We start from the raw sequence: 20,557 nt of genomic DNA, 5'->3' as shown, positions 1-20,557 counted from the left end.
CAAATGCCCTGTTGCAGCAGTTAGAAAAAGTGCACAAATTGGCCGCATCACCGCATAAACTGTAGGGTTGAAAGCGTGTGAAAAAAGTCGCTGCTTATAAGCCGGAAATTACCGTCGATTGGTATTAGACAAGTCATGGTCCAAACAAGCTAAAATTCTATGGAAGGAAAAAACGTAACTGGATTTATCATGCACATATCATCATCCTTCATCTTCTTACCGTCGACCTGGTGAGGTTTCAGCTTGGTGACGAGGTTCCTGTGCACCTGAACCTGTGGCTCTTTGGTCTCTTCATTTTCATCAAGCACTAGCTTGGTGGTGATTGGACATGCCACCTGGGATGACTCTTCCACCACAATTGTCTGAGCACAAAAATGTTATTGTCACCGTTATTGGGAAAAAAAAATACTTGAAAGAGAATGTATTTCAGGTACATGCACGCTGAGAATTTTGCTTTCTAGTTCAGACAAAAGCAGAAAAAGATACATTGTAAGGATAGGCTCTGTGTGCATGTGCATGATGACTGGTGCAACCACAGCGTGATTACTGAAAGACACTCCTCACCTGACTTTGAGTATATGTTAAATGCTGGCTCTTTCACAGCCAGAGGGAGCTAACTGTAGTTACCATGAAGGTTGTTTACATTCCAACAGATGCTAACGCTGCACTCTCTCTCCTGCTGAACGTCATTAATGAACAGCAGCGGCCCCACCCGTAAGGCGCTCACATTATAGCCGAGGACTTTAACAAGACCAATCTAAAGACTGTACTCTCAAAGTTCCACCAGCATGTCAAATGTCCAACAAATAGAGGTGGAAACACTTTAGACCACGTTTACTCCAACATAAAGCTTGGCTAAAACACCACACCCTCCCCCCACGTTGGTGAGTCAGAGCACATCTCCCTGCTGCTAATCTCTTCATACACCCACTTCAGATGCAGATCCAGGCCCAACTGTTACCGATTGTAACTACCTACCCAAAGACTGCACTTGGTGAACTTCGGGACTGCTTCCAATACAGAGACTAGGACCTATTTGAACACCAAGACGTGGACACATGCACAGGGGGCTGTACCGGACTACGTCAAGTTCTATATGGAAACTGTGCATGAAGAAAAGCATCAGGATTTTTCCAAACCAGAAACCCAGCCAGGTCCGCACACTCCTCAGGGCCCATGACACCACTTAAGGTTAGAGAGCATGGCTCAATCTGAACCGAAGAAAGTTCTTGAGAAATGCCAAGACGGAGTACAAGAAGAGGACAGAGTTACATCTTGCCAGCAAGAGACCTCCGGAGGTGTGGCAGGGTCAACAAAGCCTCACAAACTTTAGAGGCTGTGATGTGACGCCAGAAGACAAGAGTCACTGGCAAGGAGCTCAACAGCCGGCCAGCCACCAGGGAGCAGAAGTATGGTTTAGGCCTCATTAAGGGCAACCTAGCTACATTGGCAAATTCAAAATAAAAGCTTAAAATACTATTGATTTCCAGTAATGTATAAAGGTTTTATATATAGGTAACCAAAGACATTATTACAATCGTAGCGGCTGTCTTGGATTAAACCTTTCAGCTGACTTGACTGCAGTAAGTAAACAGAGACGAAAAAGCACAAGTGTTCTTTTTAGTTTGTGACCGTGGATGGCTGACGGATCAAGCAGAACAGAGACATACCCTTCCATGACAATTCAGTATAGCTTTGGGGATATGCAAATGAAAACTTGGTCCTTACACCCTAATGTATTTTATGCATTAATTGTATTTTCTTGCATTAAGTTAAATTTGTGATTCCACTTTTTAATAGCATACTTAGTTAACACTTGGTAAATAATTTTTGGGGGTACATTTTTTACGAGCTATCATTCATAAAAAGGGTAATTTTTCACAGAAAACGGTAACATATTGTCCCTAAAAAGTAGTGCCATAAAAATGTTTTTCTCAAGCATGAAATATAATCATGACTGATAATTGTGATTATGATATTGATCAAAATAATCTTGCAGCCATATTCCATGGTGTCTTTCCATCTAGCCAAATCAATTAATCTTTGTGTGAAAAGTATTTTATACATTGAATAAAATAATGAGAATAAAAGTCGTGAATTACGTCCTAAATATGACCTTAATGGGATGAAATTCAAGCAATCAAATACAATTGACAATATTGTTACATTTTTACCTCTCTGAGTTTCTTCCTTAGCTCCTCTCTTTCTGCGATACGTTTCCTCCTATCTTCCTCTTCTTTCAGTGCATCCCGCGTCTCTGTACGGAGATTGTCATCCTTGAGGATTTTGCGTATTTTTTTGCGCCCTTTACGTTCCTCTCCATCTGGGTCGTCAGCATCTTCCTCTCCACTCTGTGGACATGAACATTAAGATAAGATTTCAGATCAGTTCTTTTGGGGGTGGGGTTGGAGAATGGCTACCATTAATCAGTGGCTTGAGAGCAGCTTGATATGTACCCCTAGTAATCTTAACACACTCCAGGAATAAGCTTAAAATGCATTTTTTCTGTCATGCATGACAGTATTTGCTAAGGTTAAGCCAGTCTGTCTCAAAAATTCATGCACTTTTGACTCTTCAGAATAGCAATTAGTACATTTGTAAAGTGGTCAAAACACCAGTGCATTCCTTTAAAAATGTTTTTTATTGGTGTGAGAAATTTTAAGGTGAATAACGTACCCATGGTACTGACAAATATTGTTTGCAATTCCTAGCCTATTTCAGCAAAGGCCAGTAAAGCAGTCATTTTCACTGCTTTTCCACAGACACCCTGTCCTTTGGGGAAGGTACTGAGGGCTAGCATAGGGGGTTGAAGCTCACCCAGAAATTGTACAACCTTTAGAAAAGTAATGGGAGCATGGCAGAAACGTAATGCCACAAACTGCAACTTGAATGTGAAGTTTAACACCCAAGACTTACTGTCCACACACCAGCGTACTGAAAGCAATTGCCTGTGTTGTGCTTATGTTGCCACATAGCGACATTCCTAATAGAACAACCTGAAACTGCTAAAAGAACGACCACTTTAGACACAGCTGTGTCCAGATTTGATGAATTCAGTCTGAAAGGCAAAGCCATCCTGACTCAACTGCTTCAGCCATAACATACAAACATGTCTCTGATGTCCACATCATGTTATAGAGGTGTGTCAATAAAGAAAGCCCCACAACATCAACAGCCTCCAAGAACTCCTAGCAGATCTTATCCACCCACTGGAGCCTGCAATCGAGGAGCTTTTTATCACCTCAAATGACCTCAACCACAGAGACACAGGCGCCCACCTCAGAGTCGCAAGACTGCTCCCTCAAGGCAAAGTGTGCTGGTGCAATTACCTACTGTAGGTCTAAGAAATACTTGGGACCACCGGTTCACATGGGCTTCAGTTGAGGTCAGCGGCACACCACCCTACTATAGATAGTGTTGATGGTGCAGAAGACGCCAGATGGTGGATAATAATTTATGCAAAGACGTCCAGAAGTAATTTTCCATGGCCTCACCAAAGCCTTTAAATATTGGTTCAGTGACGCACAATGCTAAATTGCACTTGCCAAGCTGATACCAATCAATGTCCACTGCCTTCACGGGGACATAGTCAAAGTTCTGCTCAGGTGAGACTTGAAACGTTGCCATACATTCCCAGCAGACCCTCACAATACCTTTGGGTTTGCCAAGTCAGACCAGCAACACACCACCAGGTGGTGATCGGTTGACAGCTCCTTCCCTCTCTTTACCAGAGTGTCCAAGACTTGCGGCTTGAAGTTCAATTACATAACCACAAAGATCATTAAAGTGCGGCTTAAAGTGCCAAGTGCAAATGTTCACACCATTGTGTCTGAACAGGGAGCTCGTGCTGTAGTGCAAGTTAAGCTCCAAGAGTATTTTACACCCCACTCTCATCGATTCAACTTGCAAATCTATGCTCTGTAACTACCAAAATGAACATGTGTCATCTCTTCCTAAAAACAAGTAAAGACTTTGGTCCTTCTGCTGCCCTGTTTCAGAGAGAGATGTCTTTGTGAACAAATGCCTGACTGCGCCATAGTTCTGCCTGGCTTCTAACTAAACCAAGCAGACCGCAAAGTGGGAAAACAAAAGGTGTCAGAATATACTTTTATGGGAACAACAACAAAAAAGCCCGGCACACACTTCAGCCAGGATTTGGAGTCACCGTTTTCAAATTGTACGTCATTTTAGTCTCTATGCAAGCTTGTTTCATTCAAACCAACGTTAATAAACGTTAGCGTTCAGGGCAATCATGCCAGAACTGTTCTCTCCAAGCTTATCCACCTCACGGTTTTGCCTGCTATCTGCTGGTGGATCTACAGCTTGCCAAGGGGCAGGACACAGCAAGTTAGGCTGGGACACACCATATCCTCATGCAGGATCAGCACCGGGGCTCCCCAAAGATGTCTCTTGTCTCCACTACTCATCTCTCTCTACACGAATCACTACAGCTCAAAGCACCTGTCTATCATACTCCTAAACTTTGCAGATGGCCTACTCCAAGACGGTGACAAATTTGCATATTGACAAGAAGTGGAGCGCCTGGAGCTTTGGTGGGGATAGTACAACCTGGAGCTTAACATGCTCAAGACTGTAGAGATGATTGCGCACATCAAGAAACCACCATTGTGTGCTGTGCTGCCAATCACACTCTCTCACACTCCTGTGTTATCCATTGAGATCTCAAAGTTCCTGGGAATTACAGCCTCTCAGGACCTGAAGGAGAAAACTAAAATAAACTCCTTCCTGAAAAAAGGCCAGCAGAATGTACTTCCAGCGGCTTCTGAGGAAGCATGGGAAGCCACAGGAAACGGTGAGGCAGTTCTACACAGCTGTCATTTAATCGGTTCCTCCATCACATTCTGATTTGGTTCTGCCACAAAGAAGGACAAAAATCTGACTCCAACAGATATTCAAGAATGCTGAAAAACTGTCAGTAACCATCTACACACTCTTGAAGGCTTGCACAGTCCCAGAGGACAAGGACATGGAAATTCATATTGGAAACATCCACACCCTGGTCATCACCCATCTTATCTCTTTCCCTAAGGTACACACTATCGAACAACGCAAACTAAAACCACCAGACATTTAAAGAGCTTCTTTCTTCCCTCATGCAATGAGCGTCTTAAACAGAATGACGTACAATATTGTAAGATTGTCAGTTTAACATTTCTGTCAGGACACTTCTAAATTATTCATGCAGTTTAATCACGCTGCACTATTTGCATATGGTTGTTGATTATTACTGGCCACTGATATGTTTGAGAACTCTCTGCACCATTTGCACAATCATCACTGTACCAGATCAGTCTATTATAAGACTCTTTGAATCACGTTAAAGTGCTTTAGGACTGCATCAGTTGCACTTTCATTGCTCAATGACTCTCCATACTCATGTTTGTTATGTCCTAAATGTATATTTTGTCGTAGTGGTTGTTTGTTGTCATACTAAAATGGCTCCAACTACTAAACAGAAATTCCTTGTTCAGCTTGGAACCTACTTTGACAATCAAGCTGATTCCTATTCAGGACATTGTAACAAACAAAGAAGTTCAGGAGCAGAACACCACCCAGGTTCTGGTCAGGTGGCCGTTCCCACCGATCACACCCATCCAGGTTTCACTGTCATTACCCACATATTTGTTTTTCTTTATTTTAAACACCTTCTCATTGCTGGAGGAATCCTGTACTTTGATCCTGCGTCTCTTCTTCTTCTGCTGCTTGTGACCTTTCTGCTTCTCATCATCCTTCTTCTTCGCAGATCTACAGATGCATAACATAGATAGTTTATGAGGTGTCCCACATGACAACGGAGTCAAGAGTCTAGATCAGGTATCTGCAACCTGTGGATGTTTCAATCTTCTGCTGTGGCTCTGTGATTTTCAAAGAATAAACATTTTCTAAATTTGGCTGGTTTTGAAAATGATCATATTCTTGTCACATTAATAAAATTATACCACAATTTCCTCAGATATTTGACACTTGGTAGGTTAACCATGGACAAATTAAAAAAATATATTTTTGAAGAGACCACATTATTTAACATTATGTGCTACATTAACAATATTTAAAACAAACAGTGTTCACGCCTCACAGATAACAGTTTACAATCGTATGTGAAAATGAAGGTGACTTCAACAGCCTTGATGTCCTAATGCTGTAGGCTGAGATTCAGGATGGATAAAGAAATAAATCCCAATCAGATATACATTACAATTGGCTTTTAATTTTCAAAGAAAGCATATTTTAACTTACCCTAATTTTTTATGCGGACTGTAATATGCTCTTGATTATAACAGGGACCCTCAACATCAACCCCCCCAAATCAGGAAAGCCCTCTTACAGATGTAGAGTAAATGAAAAAGTATTGCTGCTCCCTTCTCACATTCTTATCGCTGTGCATAGTTTCATCACTCCAATGTTTAAGATAAGCAAACAAATGTAAACAGACCAATATAACCCATGTGATCTTTGAAATTATTTTCTTTATTAAATTAAAAAAAATACTTAAAGTTAAAATATTCAAGGTAATTACCCCCTTGGTTAAATCATGAATTAATTGTGGCTAATCAGAATTTTTGGTTAATTTTCACAACCAGGAAATCACTAACAGAATCTGCCTTTACAAAATCAAGTCAGTCAAGGAGACTGTTTAGCCATTTTCTGACCTCTCACTACAGCACAAGTGGGGTCTGCAGCAGGATAATGATCCTAAACACAGCACGAAAATCAACTTCTGAATGGCTTAAAAAAAACAAAATAAGGGTTTTGGAGTGGCCTAGTGAAAGTCCAGACTTGAATCCGATTCCAAAGTTTTATGACCCAGCCTCCTAACAGAATTGGAATTGAAAATGGTTTGGAACCAGAATAGAAATAAGGAAGCGTAATTGGACAAGAATGACTCGATTCAAAACCACATCCAACTCTATGTATAATACGCTGTTTTTGTTTTTTTTTTTTTTTTTTTTTAAACAGACATTATATATCAGAAATTACAGTAAGTGAAACTGTCCTTTTTCATTCAAGTTGACAGATGACAGTACGTTCAATAAAATGATGATCTCCTGGTCTGTGTCCCGCCCTTGAGTATTTAAGGTTGCCAAGCTTTACTAGCGCTAACCCTAGATAATGAATGTTGTGAGTGAGTGCTTGGAGTCGACACCTGGTCTTTCGACGCTTTTCTTCATTCTCTGACTCACTGACCACCTCGCTCATCTCAGAGTCCGCACTGGATGCTGACTTCTTGAAATCAGAATCTTCTGAATCGTCGCTGTCCACTACCAGGCGGAAGACAGAGGTTATTCACTGCTCTCACAAAAAAGCAAATAGTTAGCTCACAATTACTGATGAGTAACTTGAGTGTGAACCTCTCTTCTTTTCTTTCTTTTTGACAGTCTTTTTGGTCTTTTCTGCATTGTCTTCTTTGTCATCCTCTGAGTCTGCTTCACTGAGCGAGAGCTTGTGACGTAGCAACTTGTGGCGTCGACCACGCTTCTTCACCTCTATATCAGAACCTGAGTCTTGAGAATTTTTATCTGTTGAACAAGAACAAAAATGGTCATACGCAAAAGGACAAAAAAAACAAAAAACAAAAACAGAAGCAGTGTTTAAATTCATTCAGCAGTCATTAAATTCACTCCACCTTGCTGCTCCTTTGTGTCATCTTCCTCTCTTTTAACTTTTTGGGAGGACTTCTTTTTCACATCTTCACCTTCATTTTCAGAGGAGCTCTCAGCACCAGAGGAAAAGTTGGACTTAATCTGGGCGAGGAGCATTTTCTTAGCGATTCTTAAATACAAGGGAAAAGAATGATTACAATTTCACACACACAAATACCTAAATCCTACAAATTAAACGGTCAAACTGCTGCGGGCAATTCTTTTTAACTGCTATGTAAACAGGGTGTAGACACCTTTGTTATACACTATTGTGCTATATAATTATTTCAGTTTCTAATTTCAACCAGTCTGCCGAGTCTTAAGTATTAAATGAATTGTAAATTAAATAGATAAGTAGAATATGGTTGACCTTTACTGTGAGAATGTAGTGTGGCGTAGTGTATGATGCTGGTACCTATTCTCTGGATCATCGTCGTCATCTTCATCGATTTGAGAGGCTTCCTTGACAGTTATTCCATCTACTTGACAAAAAGTAGTACAGGTATCATCCAACTGAGTACAGTTTGTGAATCTTTAAATTCTATGAAACACTTGCCTCCCAGCACACCATCTTCCATCAGGGGGTTGAACGTCTGCTCGTCAAGGTCATCTCCAGAGTCAACATCAGCTTGTTGCTCTTCCTCATCCTCGCTGGAGGATGACTCCAGCTTTGAAGCCAATTTTGAGCTTCTTACTTTGCGCTTCTTTTCATAAGATCTTCTCACAGCTGCAGCCATCTTTTTGGGTTTGCCTTCTTCCTTTGCTTTGTCATGTTTTGTTGCACGGCTTGATCGCATCTTTGGAATGCTCATCTTGTCTTGATCAGAGTCAGTAGAGTCTGAGACATTTTGTTTTTTCTTCTTTAATGCCTTGTTGCCTTTACTTTCAATGCCTGATTCAGAGTCCCCAGATTTTCTTTTGCGTTTGGATGTTTTGTCTACATCAGCTGAGGGTTTTGCTTTAAATAAACGTTTTTGAGAATTCAGGCTCTCTTTCTCCTCATCGCTACTGTTGCATTGTGCCACCTTTTCCAGCAATATGTCAGGAACCTCATCCGAGTCAGAGTCTCCTGCCTCTTTGTCTGACAAGGAAGCAATACTGTGCTTCTCTTCTTTCTTGGAGGACTGGGACTTGCAACTACTTTCATTCTCTGAGTCCTGCTCTAATTCAGAGGAGTCCTTAAAATTCTTAGTATCAGCTTGCTTCCTCAGGGGAGTGGTCTTAACTCTACTGGAGCGTCGACTGGATGGTGGGCTGGCTGGTTCCTCTCTTGGACCAGAGCCCCCATTTTCCTCATCTTGTTCGCTGGTTTTGCACGAGGACTTAGACCTGCTCGTTGTCACAACCGGCACTGGAGTCAGTTTAACGATGAGGTTCTTCACTTTCTGTTGTGCGGGGCCATTTGCTTTTGCATCTGAAGTCGGATCAGTCTGTGCCAGCATGTGGGGACCTGCAAGACTTTCAACCATCTGAAAAAGCTCCTCAGGAACTGAAGGAGGAACAGACATAATGTCATGATCAAGTGATATTTCACCAGGTGACAGCAGCTCATCATCAGACACTTCTGTTTTAACTACATTTTTGGTTAGATCTTCTGTTTGTCGGTCTTTACCAAGTGGTTCCTCATGTAGTGCCTTTTCCAGTCCCTTGTCTGGCACACCTTCCATCTTGTTGCACAGAGTCTCGGGGTCCTCCTCTGGCTCATCTAGCTCCTTTCCAGCATGCTGGTCCAAATGTGCTTTCTGACACTTTTTGTAAGCTACCACTGACTCCTCATCGTGATCCTCATGCAGATTTCTCAATGAGTCTGATTCCTCAGTTGCATTCGCCTCCTCCGGCTCATTGTCCTCGTCAACCACAACAGTTTGCACCACATTCATGCTTTTTCTGACTTGCTGTAGCCCTTTGTCACCATTCTGTAGTTCCATACTTCTGAACTCCGGCTCCAAAGCCTCCTCCAGAGCAGTGTGGGCTTTTTTCAAATCAGCAAGTACAGCCTTGAATGCTTTCAAATGCCTGTACCTTACAGACTTATCATCCTGCTCCAAGGTAGTCTGCTGCACAAACTGGATAAATGTATTGTTCAAACCAGTTGTGGTTTCGACCAGTTTTTTTGCTTTCTTCAAGAGTTCTTTGGGTATCTGTAATTTTTTGTAAGAGAATGTTATGGTGCCTGAGCCGTCCGTGTGCTCTTTCCCATTCACAACTGCTTTGTGCGCTTTGACTTCACTGCTAATATATGTCTTGCTCTTGCGGTCCTCGCCTTTTCCAGATTTACGATGCTTGTGTTTTTCGTGGTCAATCTTTGCCAAGATGCCGCTACACTTGGAGATCAGATCCTGGAGGGGTTCTGACCTGCACACATAGCAGTGCCATTTGGAGTTCTCGTCAGTGATGGCTGATAATTCTCTTCTGCCCAGGTTGCGTAGGATGCACTTCTTGCAGAATGCATTGCTGCAGTAGTCACAGCAGATGAGCTTTCCTCCCTCAGCACACCACCTGGAAAAGAGGGGTTTGGAGTTGTGCAAAAAAAAGTTCTACGACTAAAGTACACTAAAGGGTTTGGTTAAATTGATTTGGCTTACCTGCACTGCTCGTCCATTCCATCCGAGTCTCTACTGATGTCATCACTCGTGTAATAATTGTAGCATGACTAGAGGAAAGGTGAGATTACTGGCAAGACTATTGCACCACAGCCTCAATAAAATGGTAGAAAAAAAAAAAAAGTAAAGTGATAAACTTATACCTTGCAAATAAGCACTTTAAGAGCAGGGTGCTCATACACAGAGCTACGCTGAAACTGGTTAACTTGCTTTCCACAGGCTGTGCAGTTGATCTTTCTTTCCAGGGTGTCATCTGTGGGCAGAATAATGTGATTTGTTTTTTGTTTGAAACATTAAAAAAAAAATGTCATGGAACATTTTAAACCGCTGACAACTTTCAAAATAATGTTTTCCAGAAGAAATAATGTAACACCAAACCTCTGCAAGAGTCAAACCGTTGACATAAAACATTAACCGAATATTCTGACAGTCACACAAGAGTAAAAGTAAGTTGACGTCTATTTGCTTATGGTAAAATGCAAAAACAATGACGGGATAGTTTTTGATTACCATTTTTTTGGTATGATTTTCAGTCTCAATACAATACAATAAATTGCATCTTATTTCAAATATGAATTAAAAAAAAATCTGGTTGAATAATAAAATATAACCATTTGTTATGTGGATTGTCATCACACCATAGTGTAAAACAGTTTATGGACATGTGCATATTAATTAATTACATATTTTTTTTTTAAATCAAAACATGCAAGAGGAATTTGTTTTCTAATTGAATAGTTTGGGCATGGTAATGCAACGTCTAAAAAATTGAACGTGGTGAGATTAAGTTTTTAGTGCATTTTAAAGTTGTAGTTTTAGTCATTAAGGTGTTTATATGAATTTTAGAATTCTGGTTTCAATCAATTTAATCCAATAGTCCAGTTTTCTATTGCACATAAATGGAGAAAAAAAACCCACCACTTTTTGCTAAGATTTTGCTCTATAACCACACAAAAACACTTCTATGCTAAATAATTACCTGATGTTTTATGTTTGTAATCCACTCTGAACTTCACAGTGCCTTTATTTTCACTCCCTGCAGGCCGCAACACTAAGGTACCTTGGAATGCAATTAGAGCAAAATCGGATTAGCTACGACCCCAACATCTTAATAAATAAACACGTAAATACGTACTTTTGGATGTGCTGCCTGCATTACTGTCAGAGGTAGCCACTTCATTGTCACTGTCATCGGAATTCCCAGAATCATTCGGTCCAGTTACCCTAGCTACAGTTGTGGGCTTCCTATAATGTAGGAGCAAAAAAAGAAAAATAATTGATAAATAAGGTGTGCAAACAGGGGTGTGTTTGACAACAATATTGCATTTGGAAAAATGTTGCTTACCTCTTGCTACGAGAAGAGGAGAGTGTTGTTTCTGCTGAGCTACAAGGCTGCAAGCATAAAAGGGAAAAAAGTTTCAACTGGACGTTACTCAATGTGCACACAAAACCAAATCAGGAAGAACTACCTTCTCTGTATTTTCTGCCATTTGGTCTTCACTGGAGTCAGGAATAAGCAGACTCATTTTACCTGAAGAAACAATCAATGTGGAAAAAAAATTACATTTCTCTTCAAATACCATAAGACAGCAAATAATGCCAGCAAGGCACTGAAAATTAAGATTACAGGGAGAAGTGACACTATTGAAAAAAACCTTGAACAATGATAAATTTGTTACCTTGGCGGGTTTTTACACACTTGAACTTCAGAAACATCCAGTATTAACATACAAACTAATATTCTCTAGCATTTTCCAACAGTATCTTATAGTGTGCAAGAAAAGATAAGATAATAGTTGCACATTTTGATTAGCATTGCTGGAACACAAATTCCATTGGGCCCATCTTGACAACTGTATTAAGAGGATATATTTTCCTTAAAATTATCACGATAACTAAAATTATTAATTTATGCCTCTGAAAGGAAGAAAAATAAGGTCCTTCACTTCACTAACACACTTGTCCTGTCAATCAAATATATGAGAATGTTTGCAGCAGTTAACTACTGGCTGAATAATGTGCGCCACTGATGTTAAGCCAAATAAATAGTTTGTTTTCCCGTGTTTCTGTTAATTGGGGCCCATCAGACACTACAACTCTGTCTATTCCAATTATAATGTGATAAGTTCATATAGTAATTATGATGATGGTCTTAAATTCCAATCTTTTTATCAGTATGATTGCAGTAAATTTCTTTTGTGCAGAGACAGGCGGCAGCAATGTTACTAGTTTACTTTTCTCAAATTGGTGGTACTTAGAAAGAACTGTTGTCAACATCCAAGACATCCATCTGAAATTTATGGCTCCACATTAAGGTCAGTCACAAATTTCACATAGCAATCACACGCTAATCTAATCATTACGACTCAGGGTACGCTCAGAAATTCAATCCGATTCCCTAACTCTACTCTGAAAGTGTGCTGTTCCGAGGCAGAGCATGTTCCCTTTCTTTGAATATTTGAACGACTGTCAACCACCTTGCGTAAATGACTTGTTTGAACAGCTTCCATGACGCTGTCTCCCCAGTCAGAGTGGCCAGAGTGCGCTTCACACTCCAGAGTGTGGTGCGCTGAATAACTGAAAGAGGTGCAACGATCAATAGAGTAATTAATCAATTATCAAACTAAATCAATACTTTCTTAGATAATCAATCGCATAAAGACTAACTTCAAACTGTTCACATCCTTGGAATTTCAACCTCTCAACAGTAAATATATTTAACAGGATGATAAAATAATAAATACTGACATTTACAGTGTGTCGTTGGCCATTCACGGTTCACTGTTTGCAGCCCCGCATACTCACTGATTAGCACTCCAAGTTTATTTTTTATCCCAAACGTACCATATTTTCATGAACCTAGAGGTCTTAAATTCTCTTCTAAATACACAAGGCACCACATTAGACATGGTGCCGTACAATGTGCTGCACCTTATGTGCAGACTGAGTTCCAACATTTGCAAACGCTTTTTACATCCTCCCAACATGCTTTGTGGCACGAAGGAGGGCCTGAGTGCCACAAAGCATGCAGGGAATGACACAAAGCACGCTGAGTCCTGGTATATGGCAATTAAAGTGCACGTTTTGTGTCTAAATTGTTTTATTATTTGCTAGTGATGCTATTCTATTTGTTGTAGTGATCATTTTAGTTTTGATGTGACACCGTACGCATTTACACCAGGGTTGCACAGACTTTTTACCCCAATATCTACTTTTCAAGCAGCCAGCCTCTCGCAAGCTACCGACGACGGCGTGTGTGTGTCGGTGGTGGGGCTATTATGATGATGCTCCCAAACCGTTTTAAGGTTAATGTTATGTTGCCGCCTATATTTAAAATACAGAATTAGCTTTTTGTGCACCGTACTGTCTGTGGTTTCATCCTGGATCAGGATGTGCCAAGGAGGAATTTTAAAATTACACACCATCTCATCCTGCACTTTCTACTTTGGGTTCAGACAGACCTTTCCCACTCGGAAAAGAGAAAATCTCGTCCAGTTTAACCACTTTTTCTTCGATTATTCACATACTCCGACAGTCATTGCATCTCAAAACAACGGCATTTCTTTTTTAACTTTCTCCATGAATATCAAAAGTAAACATGAGCATCATGTCTAGCTCGTCTTTGCTCTACGTTGCCCAGACTGTGGACGCTGTCATTATAAAATCACATTTATGGGCTGCGTAAGTATTATAACATTTGTAATTATGAGTGTACGTCTTTAAGACCGGCGATGGGTGTAAGGTAAACTAGGAAAAAGAGAGTGTGGCGGAGAAGCGGTCGTTGTTAGAGAAAGTTCCGTGCGCTGCCTAAAATAAACCAGTGGATTCTTCTTTTCATTTTTTTACAGTATGTATGTGAATTGTGCCATTGGATGTAACAACCAATCATCTCTCACTCATTTAATCACATTGCAAAATGCCACAAAATGAATAGCTGTATGTTATACTTTCAATTTGCATTGGATTTTTTTTGCACGCAACACAGAATATCTGTGAAGAGACTGCATCAGCGGTGCACAATTACACACGAGTGCAGTTTAGAGGGAACATTGGCTGAGTCTTATTTGTTTATTTATTTGGGCACGCCATCCCATGATCGACCAAGACTGCCTCGCGATCGACGCATTGAGCACCCCTGGTTTACACCATCGTCAGTTACGACCTGCTTGTAGGCTGTGCGTGGGGCCATGTAATCTTCTTCAGTTTACACATGTAAAAAGTAATTATTTCTCTCTGTCTTGTGAGCGCCATCATCTGGTAGCTTACAAACACAGTAAAATATGTGCTAGCATTTATCCTAACAATGTAACCAGTGTGTTCATGTGTACTTCAGTCACCCATATTTGAAAAATGTACGGTTGTGGTCAGTAAAGACCGCAAATATAAAGTTGAGGGTGAGATTAGGGATGGAATCTCAAGACCTTAAAATAACTTACTGAGTTGTTATAACCGTGTATGTAGTTGTTACCCAATACCAAAATCATAACATATTGACACTGCACAGACTGAGACAGACAATTTTAAAGAGGTCAATAGACATTCAATTTCTGGCTCATGATGTTAATGACTTTTGACGTACATGCACTTAGAGTATGCGACAAAGCCCGGAACATGTGCTTTGGCATAATTTCAGAACATGCTCAGTACGGTTAACTTGCATTTCCTGTTTCCGGGTGAATACTGTTTTTTTTTTTTTTTTTTTAGCATCAGGCTGGTTTTGTTTGCAACATTTATGAAATAAACATATAAATGAATGTCAAGACACCACAAAATAAGCAACGTCTTTCAATATCTATGTATGTCTACTCGTAACACAGTTTACGCGTTTGATTTTTTTGTGCTCGACTGTGCCGTTTCGTGAGCGTGATGGCGTGTGGGCGCGATTGCGCCCGTCAAATCACAGTGACTACTTTATAGGACAAAAAACACAGTTGTGAACATAAGATATGCTGTAGATTTTGGAGAAAATTTAAGAGGTTAAAGTGCATCTTATGGTTGCAAAAATATGGTACATATCATACATAGGTAGATTAATATTATGTCCATTTTTCACAGATTTTTGTTATTCACGGGGTGTAAGGAACGTAACCCCCACGAATAATGATGAAACACTGTACGAAATAATAAAACAGACTGATCATCTTTGTGTTTCCTCAAAATAGGACATTTGCAAACATATATTGATTTAGGGTAATAAAATTAAATGTTAACCAATTTTCTGACATAACTGACCAAATCAATTTCTGAATCATAATTTACATTTGTAGATTCTCTGCATTGTCCTGCTTTGGGGGGAAAAAAAATATATATATTTTTTTATGATCAATTTTTAAATTGTTAGTTGCAGCCCTAAATCGAATAGCATTTTCCAACAACACTGAGTTTCCAAATATTCCAGAATGTAGGGAGCGTGCGTGGACTACATTTCCAAAAGTCACAACACAAAAATCACCAATTAACACAGTTCTAGATCACAACATGTTTTTGGCAAGCAGAGAATAAAACTTTACAACACTGGGTTAACAGTGGTACAATGAAGCATAATCATTCCCAATATTGGAAGCATGAATTTATAACTGTACAGTAACAAGAAATTAAGTTATTTTTAAGAGGCTCCAATCTATAATCACGGAATAAAAAAAATAAAGTAATCCTCTGCTGTACCACCGGTTTTGCTTCATGGTCCTGCTAAATTGCAGATTTTTATTTCAGCTTTTAGTCTATCGTTGGTACTGTTTATTTATGTAACAATTAAGTCCCTGACTTCAATAATGTACCTGTGTATAGTAGCTCAATATCGGTACTGAAAAAAATACCACAGCAAAAATCTAAAAATAAATCGCTAGAAGCAATGGAATGAAATTGACAACTTCAAATACTTGTTTAAGCAATTTTAAAAATTAAGATCTTTTTCCATTTGGCTTGTCCCGTTAGGGGCCGCCACAGTGTGTCATCTTTTTCCATCTAAGCCTATCTCATGCATCCTCTTCTAACACCCATGGTCCTCATGTCCTCCCTCACAACATCCATCAACCTTTTCTTTGGTCTTACTCTTACTCTTTTGCCTGGCAGTTCCATCATCAGCAGCCTTCTACCAATATACCCACCAATTAAATTATCCAATAATCAAATTAATCAATTCTAAATGTCATCTTTTTAAAATTATTAGATCAACACCTACACAATCATATACATGTATCTTTATAACAAATGTGTGTGTTTGTAATGTACATAAAATTGTAAAAATGTACAGAGTAACGTAATTTCTGGCCTACAGAGTGCACCAGATTATAACCCTCACCCACAGTACATTTGTAAAGTAAATACCATTTGGTACATACATAAGCCGCACCTGTGTAAAAGCTGCAAGTGCCCACATTGAAACACGAGATATTGACAAAGAAAGACAGAAAGTTTTAATAGCTTAGCTTAGTTTAACATAGCAACAACATGGTAGCACGAACAAGGCTGGTAAAAAATAAATAAATAAATAAAATTCGCCGGTTGAAAAAAATAAATAAGTCGCGGCAACTACATAGTAGCAACACAATAGCACAGCACTAACAGAGCCAGTTAAAAAAAACATACTGGTAAAAGTCGGCACATATATTCCACTGGTCTCACTCTTACCTTTTCCACTCAAGTGCTCCTTGTGTGACGGGGGACACGCATCAAACGAGATCCGTTTGCATAATACGCCAATGTCAGGTTGGAGTCATTGTTTCAAATACCGATTGAGGAGTGTCATTCACAAAAGGCACTTATAAAAGGTTGAACTACTCTCTCGCTTCTTTACTTTTCTGTACAGATTCTTTAAAATCGGCTATTAAAAAAAAAAGATAATCGAGATTGGAAGAAATTATTAATTGTGATCATTGTTAGGCCTACTAGGCAGACAATATCACAATATACAATACACAAGACTGACATCTATTCTGCTATCATCTGTGAAAAATGACTCATAGCACCTTAACCTAATCACGAAGCCTTTTGTTTGATTTGTTTTCAAAATGCCAATGTTTGCACATTACAAGGAGCAATGCTGCCACAGATTTTCCTTTCTGATGATTCCAATGGGGAGTGATAATTTCAGATTAGACAGTTTAGAGATAAATGCGTGGTCATGGAACGAATTAACGACAAACGCACCACTGTTGTGTTTTCATTAAAACTATTTCAAGAAAGCTATATTTAAAAAAAAACTGCCCAAGAAAAAACGTCTATTATTGTGTAATCATTAATTACTAGTATGCATGTCGGTGTTGCTACTTTCACAACAGGGGGCCGCATCAGTTTACTTTGGATGCTCAACTCTGTTGTGGTTTGGTCCCTACAAGCACTGACAAGGTCCACGGTTAATTGCGAGAAACAAAACGGTGCGAGCCGAAGACGCCCGCGTGTGGTCCTTTCTTCTCATTCCGCTTTGACATGTTTTGAAAACAGCAAATCTGGCCCGCGTCGCCAAATTGAGACGAGCTCGCAGGTTCAGCAGCAGCACGAGCTGAGCAACTTCTTTTTGCCCTCCATCCCCAAGTTGCCCTGGCAACCTTGCAGCCCCCTCTGCTACCCCCTCCCCCGAATCACCCCTCCCAGCGATGCATGCCAGCTCCAATGCATGGGCATGCACCGAAAAATGGAATGCTCCCGGGGCCTTGCATCCCTCTGACGATATCATGGCAGGAACTGGAGCGCTAAACGCTGGCTGCTGCTCGCTACTAAGCTACCTTGAAGCTACAACATTTAACTATTTTTATAGGCCGCGTCTGTCTTCCAAATTGTTCTTAAAATAATGCCAATAAATACCGCGATCATTCTGAGACATGCACGAGAACACTGGAACCTGCATTTGTATTAAGTTGAACATTGCCGGTAGCGGCTAGTTAGCCTAGCTTGCTAAATACCAACAAGCACTAACGGATGGCTCGGCGTAGCGTTAGCAAACGATAGCTCACTCCAGTGCAATCAATGCGCAACACGCTCGTGTAAACACATCGAAACGAGCCTTCCCTACCTGCTGTTCGCGGTCGTCATTTCTCGATACACAAAGACGGGTTTGCTCTCCGCGCGGACAGGTCGGAAGGAGCTCGGGTGGCGACGTTTGGCCCAGGAAAAAGCGACACAAGTCCCCGAATAAGCGTAACAACTCCAGTCAGCGGAGACAAAGCGCGGAGACCATCTTACCGGATGGCGGTGGACGCGCTAAAATGGCGCACGGAGCCCAAATCCTGCGAGCGCTCTCATTGGCTGCTCGCCTCGGATGCCCCTCTGCTCCCACTGGTCCGCATCGAGGTGGGCGCACGATGCCATCTGGATCCACTTTCAAGCACCTTCGAGTTGGGGCTGTGCACTGTGCGCATCTGATGGGTCTCCGAAAGATGTGGTTCAAACTAAATAATAGTTCAAATGAGTGGATGGAGAATAAAATATAAAGTAATGTATAGGCCTACAGATGCCATATTTAAATAGTCGTCTGTCTTTGTTTCATTGAACGGTACTACTATAATGATCAGAAATAACTTTTGTATAGTTTCCCCACTTTTTTGAAGATCATCAAACAAATGTAAATATCTAACAAATGATTTCGGTACACCGTATTAGATTTAGGGGGGCATTACATTTTCACAAACCGCTAAGTAACTTCAATTTTTTTCTCAACATTTTAAAAACTGAATTTTGAGTTTACCTGTGTTATATTTGTTTGATATCCACATTTGTTTGATGATCCGAACAATAAAGCCCCCACAGTGCAATCATTTTGTATAAACAACCAACCATTCACACCAATAACACTCATATGAGTTCAGTATTTTACAACGTATCATTTGACAATTATTAGAACTACCTGAGGATGGCACTGTCCACTACATTACTTTGAAAAATCAAATGACTTTATAGTGTTACAGTGTATAATTCATCATTTACAACGATAATGTTTTTTTTCCCGTTTTAGAATAGAATAGAGATTTGAACCCCGGTCCTCAGAACTGTGAGGCTGACACGCTAACCAGTCGCTCCACCGTGTAGCCTATCAAATGCAGAATACAGAAAATTTCAGTTATTTCAGTATTTCAGTTCAAAAAGTAAAATTCAGAAAGTATTGTACAGATTCATTAAAAACATGAAAATACTTTTCAGCCCATTTAAAAAAGCTTTCTGACGTAAAAAAAAGATCACGGATTCAGGCGCCGGAAATGAAATTCCTCCTTAAGGGTAGGTGTCCAGACTGTTTTTACGTGTTTCTGAAGGTTGGCGGAGGTGGGACCTTTGTAAAACAGCAATGTCATATAAAAAAAAAAAAAAAAAAAAACTCGCTTTGGAAATTGGAAAGTACTCTTGGCCATCTGGGGAACCCCCTTATTTACAGGATACTACATTGTGTAGGACGTGTTTGTTTCTAATGCATAATCATTTCCGTTTTTGCCAGTCAGGTGGCCTCTTTCATTGGCGACATTTGGTTTCACAACACAGTCATGACTCGGGAGACGTTGGCTTTATGCACATGCATGAGTTTTAGTCGTAAATATTGAACATTCAATATTCAAAAGTCTACTGACACGTAAAGCATGATTTTAAGTATGTTTTTAATAAAAAAAAAAAAAAGGCAGCCAGAATGTACCCATCCGTTTTTTCACCACACATCATGATGTTGTCGTACATCGATTTTTGCATCTTCCGTCATGAAAATCCTCTTGAGGCCTTCATTTTGGAGAAGAATCAGAAAGTGACGTTATCAGCAGGCCTCGTGTGTTTATACCGGTTTTATCCGCGGGAAGGTAGCTCTTTGTTCCTTCGTGTGAGCCAAAATGTCGGCTCGTTGTATTGCTGGATATTGCTCAAACACTCGGGAGGATGGATTCACTCTTCACACTTTTCCAAAAACCTGGTTCGTCATGAAAAATGGATTGCACAGTTGCGAAGGATGAGAGTTTTGCGGGTTCTAAATGACATAGGTCTTAAAAAAAAAAACAATAGTTGTGGGGGACTAATTTGTCTCACAGTTTATAGCTTATGTTACATGTGAATTTAGAATAAATCCCTTTGGTCAAACTGGCAACATATGACAAAGCACTTGTATTGCGTTTAAAACAATTTAATCACACACACTACAATACAACGTAAAACAATAACAAAATAGAAGTACAAAGCCAGTTTAGTAGCATGTAACATGAGCTGATTAGCTAACTAGATGTATAGTCACCAAACTCTAACAACTTCTCTGAAAGCAGCCATAGTAAAAAGCTTCGTTCACGTCCGACGACGTAGTCCTCTTAGAACATAACAAAAGATTTGCGT

The 20,557-nt window shown here is 40.1% G+C and overlaps 1 protein-coding gene across 3 annotated transcripts in view; it reads right to left on the bottom strand.

Moving 5' to 3' along the window:
- atrx (ATRX chromatin remodeler) overlaps window positions 1-18,540 on the bottom strand; it is a 46,447-nt gene extending 27,907 nt beyond the window's left edge. The window contains exons 1-15 of one of the 3 annotated variants that reach the window (XM_061834644.1): window positions 18,446-18,540; window positions 11,734-11,795; window positions 11,610-11,656; window positions 11,400-11,509; window positions 11,244-11,324; window positions 10,408-10,517; window positions 10,247-10,314; window positions 8,218-10,160; window positions 8,077-8,140; window positions 7,646-7,791; window positions 7,371-7,538; window positions 7,166-7,280; window positions 5,667-5,766; window positions 2,175-2,351; window positions 221-362 (exon numbers count right to left, since the gene is read on the bottom strand). In XM_061834644.1, the coding sequence (XP_061690628.1) occupies window positions 221-362; window positions 2,175-2,351; window positions 5,667-5,766; window positions 7,166-7,280; window positions 7,371-7,538; window positions 7,646-7,791; window positions 8,077-8,140; window positions 8,218-10,160; window positions 10,247-10,314; window positions 10,408-10,517; window positions 11,244-11,324; window positions 11,400-11,509; window positions 11,610-11,656; window positions 11,734-11,790 (3,328 nt within the window). In that variant the 5' untranslated portion in view covers window positions 11,791-11,795; window positions 18,446-18,540. The other 2 variants (XM_061834643.1, XM_061834645.1) reach the window with 2 other exon arrangements.
- Between the last annotated feature and the right edge of the window lie 2,017 nt (window positions 18,541-20,557).

Source organism: Syngnathoides biaculeatus, chromosome 11 (genome assembly GCF_019802595.1).
Source record: "Syngnathoides biaculeatus isolate LvHL_M chromosome 11, ASM1980259v1, whole genome shotgun sequence".
Taxonomy (NCBI): domain Eukaryota; kingdom Metazoa; phylum Chordata; class Actinopteri; order Syngnathiformes; family Syngnathidae; genus Syngnathoides; species Syngnathoides biaculeatus.
Note: the sequence above shows the minus strand (reverse complement) of the source record. Positions and strands in the feature narration are given on the sequence as shown.